Genomic DNA, 5,111 nt, shown 5'->3' with positions numbered 1-5,111 from the left:
TTAGACTCACACAGGACATCAAACTTATTAATTAATTAATTAAGTAGGTGATTTACAGTAAAGGTAGGCGTAGTCGTAAGTACGATGTTGATTCTTCTGCTTAAGCTAGTAGAGGTAATAATAAGTAGATTACTCCTTTAAATGTAAAAGCTCTGTTAAGAATATTACGTATTTTAAGGGAGGTAAACGAGATAGGTTATTGTTCTTGCGTAAGGACTAGCTGTCGTACACTAAGAGAGTTCTTTATATTAGTAGATTGTTTTTTCTTTATAATTGTTTCCTAATCTGTATTCTTAGGAAGGTTAGTTACAGCCGCAGATGCGTACAAGGTGGGCTAGGAGGTAGGCTGTGCGGTAGAGGTCTTAGTAGTAGCAGAGGCTGGTTCTTGTAGGAGTTTTGCCCTAATTTAAATTGTCTTAGACACAGACTTAAGGTTATATACTTAAGAATCTAGGATAGAAACGCCTTTTTTATTTCTCCTTTTGTTTTTGTATAATCCCTAAATATTTCCAGAAGGTCTACAAGTTTTAAGTATTTTTTATTAGAAGTAGCAAGAGATAAAGCTTAAATAACTATTATTCTCGCAATAGATAGTGCTTCTTTCACTGTATTGAAAATAGGAGCTTAGACTATAGGCCTAGTAGCAATGTTAAATTAGAAAGGGGGGAGTCTAGGTGCTGTTAGAGTAGCAGGTCTGCTAGTAGGTTGATTAGAAGAGGTTAAAGGTAGGAATATAGTTAAGTTTCTTATATATGTGCTAGTTTGCTATGTTCCTAAAGAAAATGCTAAGATAGAAGCGTTAACAATAAGGGTATAGACAGATGTCTAGGAGTAGGTGTAAGCTAGTACGTCTCTCCTAGAGAGTTAGGGGAGCTTAGAGGGCTTAGGTCCATTGTCTCCCTGTTTAGAAAGTAGTCTCTATTAGGTGGTGGTTCCAGTTCTATAGTCTTCGGGTCCTAGTTCCAGGGTTTAAGTCCTAGGTAGTGTTTCCTTTTCTTTTATAAAGAAATGACTATAAAATAACTACAGGAGAGCTTGTTTATGCACAGGCAGAGGAACATAGTCTCTGTCCGCTTTTTAAGGCTGAAAAACAAGGTTAAAAGGCAGTCTTAGTTTTACTATTCCTGCCTTCTATTCTTTTCTTACTGGCCTAACTTGTAGATCTCTATGATTAGAAAGTAGGTATAAAAGCAGAAAACTAAGTAAAGGCTTGTTGCTATCTGTTGTGTAGATAGGTTGTTTTTTTAGTTTTCATATTCCTTATAGAAGATTCTTTTAATAAGATAAGAAGGTTTATTAACAGAGTAGTCTGTGCTTAACAAATTTCATTTTTTTTTTTGAAAGAATAGGTTAAATGACCAGGCAGCGTGCAGCAACCAGACGCCTGTAGGCTTTGGGATGCTTAGGGGGGTATATCCCTGCTAGATTAAGATAGAATCTAATGAATTTTCGGTGTGCGGGGTCTTATGTGTTGATCGGCTTCTTGTGGAATGACACGTTGGCATAGTATTCGGTCACACAGAGGCAAACGCCCGATAGCAGGCCCGATTAGCGGAGTTTAAGGTGGATGATGCAGGACTAGGTAGGATTTTAATTGTACTTGTAGGGAAGAAGCAGCCGTTGGACAACGTCGAGAGCAGCAATTTTGTTGTATTACGCGGTTGATAGCTGAGTAGAATTGTAATTAAGAGACGTTGCTAACCTAGGGCACTAACGGCATAAAGGGCTACATGTCGTTAGGGTTTCTCCGTAGTTAGGGACAGGATATTTACATTCTTGGCGTTTTTTGTAAGCACGTAGGCTTCATTGCGTTACATTCAGAAGTTGGTGTTGTTAGGGCAGTTTAGCGTGTTACATAAATCTGCGCATTACACGCACAGACATAGAAAATACTGTCTTTATGCAGTAGCACATGCGCATTCTGCGCACAGTTCCACTACTGGTAGATTGTGTCTGTGCGCGGTCTGGCCAAGTCAACTACAACAACGCCTAGGCAGGGGAACCACGTCTGTTAGTTAGGTATAACAGTACGTACGCTGCAGCACCTAATACCTACTGTTCCAGCTAAGGGCCTACTCTTACCTACTTGCAGTTTAATGCTGTAGGCAGGCATAAGTCAGCGCTATAGATTCTTAGTAGCATAGTAAGGCGACAGAATCTGTTGCGTTGTTCTTAAGTTAGTAAATCTCGGCGGTATTGTAGAGCAGCCTACCTTGCTAGTGTTGTTTAACTCTAAACCTGTACATGCATGCATACTGTTCCTATATTCTCTCCTTTCTAAGAATAGACACACTGCAGGGTATTAGCTTAACTTAGACTTATAAAGCAAAGTGTCCAGTGCGTTTGTCTAGGTATACTTACAGTCTAAAAATAGAGTTAGTATATTAAAACTTATATAAACTCAGTCTAAGCCGCTTAAACAAAAGCGAGACAACTAAATTCTCTGCTACTCTTAACTACAGACAACTTCTGAAACTTTTCTACCTACTTGTGTTTTAAGATGAAGTCTTCAATTATGCTTGGTTTTTTCTCTCTCTTAGCTGCTTCTATGTAGGTAGCTACGTTGCTCTCTAAACTCGTACCTTACTTATAAACTCTTGTTTTTAATTATATAATATTAACCGTACTTATACTAATGTGTGTTCTAGTTTAGAAGTTTCTGCTCTTGCCTTTCCTGAAAGTGGATTAGCTGCTCGACAAGGGTCAACAGGCTGTTGTTGTAAGTGTAATAGTATAGTTTCTAGCTTGTTCTTAACTAACTACGACACTAGGGACTCAAACTCCTGCAGGCTGTACCTGTAACTGTGGGGGAGGAGAAACTTTTGGGTGCGGCATGGGACGCTGCGGACCACAATGCTAGTGTTCGGTCTATCTGGCTATTGGTGCTGGATCGGACTAACTAGACGCCTCTAAGGCACAGGCTATATAAGTTACAAGGAATTGTTGCTGTTTTGGCAGCTATTCGTCTAGCCTTACCTGGAATACACCCTTAACCTACATCTTATCCTCTAACGTAACCCTAACATTAAGAGGGTGAATAGTAATGGTCTTGCGGATTTCCTAGAGGTCTAAGCATTCTGAACGACAGGGGCATTACTGATTTCAAAACCTTAAAAAAAATTAGTTAAGGTTACAGTAAGAGGCAACTTAACGTATAAAGCTGCTAGAGCCGAAACTATACCTACAGATTTAATTTACATACTTAGATTTAGGGTGCTATATTGCGTTAACGCAGAAACACCACGCAATATTGTTTACATATTTTAAGTAAGGTAGTAATTAAACTGTTATTGCAATCAACTAATATAAAACTAGAATACCTGTAACAAACAATAGTACTGAAAAAGGAAACACCTAACGTACCTTACAGGCGAGTTGGACACACAGTTTAAGATTTTAGCGATTTAACTAGGGAAAATCAACACTCTAGGCCTTAATCACTCTATAATAACGTAATAAAATTCTCTATAAACTTTATATAATACTTCTATATATATACAAACTCTTCATCTTTTAGATTACTAAGCTCTAGCTAGAGTAAGAAAGAAGTTATAGAAATGTACCCTAAAATAATCCCTGTAATCTAGATTTTCTTAAATAACTCTTTAGCTTTATTCGCTAGAGCTTAGTAATCCTAAATTCTTATAGTTTATATAGGTGCAGCTCTATAGTAAAGGTTTTAAAATTTATTAACTACTATAGGTAAAGATATTTAAGGTTAAAAACTAGAGATTAACTAGCAAGATTGCTAGAATCTTAAACTGTGTGTCTGACTCGCCCGTGGGGTACGTTAAGTAACAATAAAATATTTATCCTTTAATGCTTCCCTATAGACACAGACACACATAAAGCATTTATTTATCGCATTCTAGAGATAGATCCTAGGTTAGAAATCGCTAAAGTTATCGACTTAAAAGCAAAGGTCTTTACATAGAGTCTTACAGTTCCTAAGATAAAAAGTAAGGTACTACTGCAGTTAGACTCGCTTTGCCTGGTACAGTCGCGCGTTAAAAGTTAGTTCCGCGCTAGCGTCCCTCCGACGCGTCAACCGAGCCACCCATACTTTTTGACCACCTACAACTTCACCACTACCACTCCGTTTCCCTTACTTTCTTGACTATTAGATGCAGAAACGCCGTCGCTTAAATTCTGTAGAGCAGGATTAGGCAATTAGGTGGCTACACGTAGGTGCAGGTACCTATAAAGTTGCTAGTTACTTTAGCTGTTACAAGCATACTATCTAAAATCTTTACAAATGTTTTAACACTATAGGAACTACACGCAATAGACCTTGCTTAGGTAGACCTAAGATACTATTAAATACGCAGAAGAAGCTCCTATACTACGCAACGCAAAAAATTCCCTAGATTACCTACTCTAAGCTAGCTAAAGTCGCCCAGATTATCCTACCTAACAACACTACTACCTACAAGCTAAGCAAGTTAACTATCTATTGCGTACTTAAGCAATACTATATAACCTATTAGAGGAGTAAAAAGAGGCCTAAACTTACATATAGACATGCTCTCTAGGGTCTTTAGTTTACTTAAAAGCATTAGACATTTAATTAGCGTTAGCACATAGTTAAGTTTAGTAATAAGTGCTCTCTTTAGAAGGGCTCTGGCTATCAACAGTAGTAGGTGTTTTGCTACAACAATAAAAGAAAGAAGCTAAGGATAATTACTAGGATCTCTACTAGTTGTCTACCTGCTTAGATAGTGTAGAGAGCTATATGGCTAGATGCACAGAGTAGACTACAGCAGAATCTACTTATAATTATAGAGAGGGATCCTAATGCTCTATATAGTAGCTATAGCAGCTAAAGTTACATTAAAACACTTAAGTAAGGTCTCTTACCTTACTATTATAAGTCTTAGTTTTTTATGTAGGAAAACGCGTGTATATATACCTCCTATACTGTATAGACGTTTATAGCAGATTATAATATTATAACTCTCCTATAGCTAGCTTACTTACCTAATCTTAACTTAATTAAACACCTCTAGTAGCGCCTTAAATGGAAAATGCATAAGCTCTACCTACAGTTTAATAACTATAGCAGGGCAGAAGAATATTAGGATAAGTTTTGTAAGGCGTTAAAGGAGTGCTGG

At 37.5% G+C, this 5,111-nt stretch overlaps 1 protein-coding gene across 1 annotated transcript, besides 6 other annotated features; it reads left to right on the top strand.

Moving 5' to 3' along the window:
• Window positions 1-43: part of a mobile genetic element that runs on past the window's edge.
• Window positions 27-1,470: a mobile genetic element.
• Window positions 1,471-1,500: 30 nt separating this feature from the next.
• Window positions 1,501-1,677: a mobile genetic element.
• An 823-nt stretch (window positions 1,678-2,500) lies between these two features.
• On the top strand, window positions 2,501-2,860 carry EKO05_0010254 (uncharacterized protein; the record flags this gene model as incomplete). The annotated part of the gene is made up of 3 exons (XM_059637720.1): window positions 2,501-2,550; window positions 2,649-2,719; window positions 2,772-2,860. The coding sequence occupies 3 exons, from the start codon at window positions 2,501-2,503 to the stop codon at window positions 2,858-2,860; spliced, it is 210 nt and encodes a 69-aa protein (XP_059493703.1).
• A 127-nt stretch (window positions 2,861-2,987) lies between these two features.
• Window positions 2,988-3,029: a tandem repeat.
• Window positions 3,030-3,355: 326 nt separating this feature from the next.
• Window positions 3,356-3,794: a mobile genetic element.
• Window positions 3,795-3,999: 205 nt separating this feature from the next.
• Window positions 4,000-5,111: part of a mobile genetic element that runs on past the window's edge.

This window comes from Ascochyta rabiei, chromosome 19 (assembly GCF_004011695.2).
Source record: "Ascochyta rabiei chromosome 19, complete sequence".
NCBI lineage: Eukaryota > Fungi > Ascomycota > Dothideomycetes > Pleosporales > Didymellaceae > Ascochyta > Ascochyta rabiei.
Note: the sequence above shows the minus strand (reverse complement) of the source record. Positions and strands in the feature narration are given on the sequence as shown.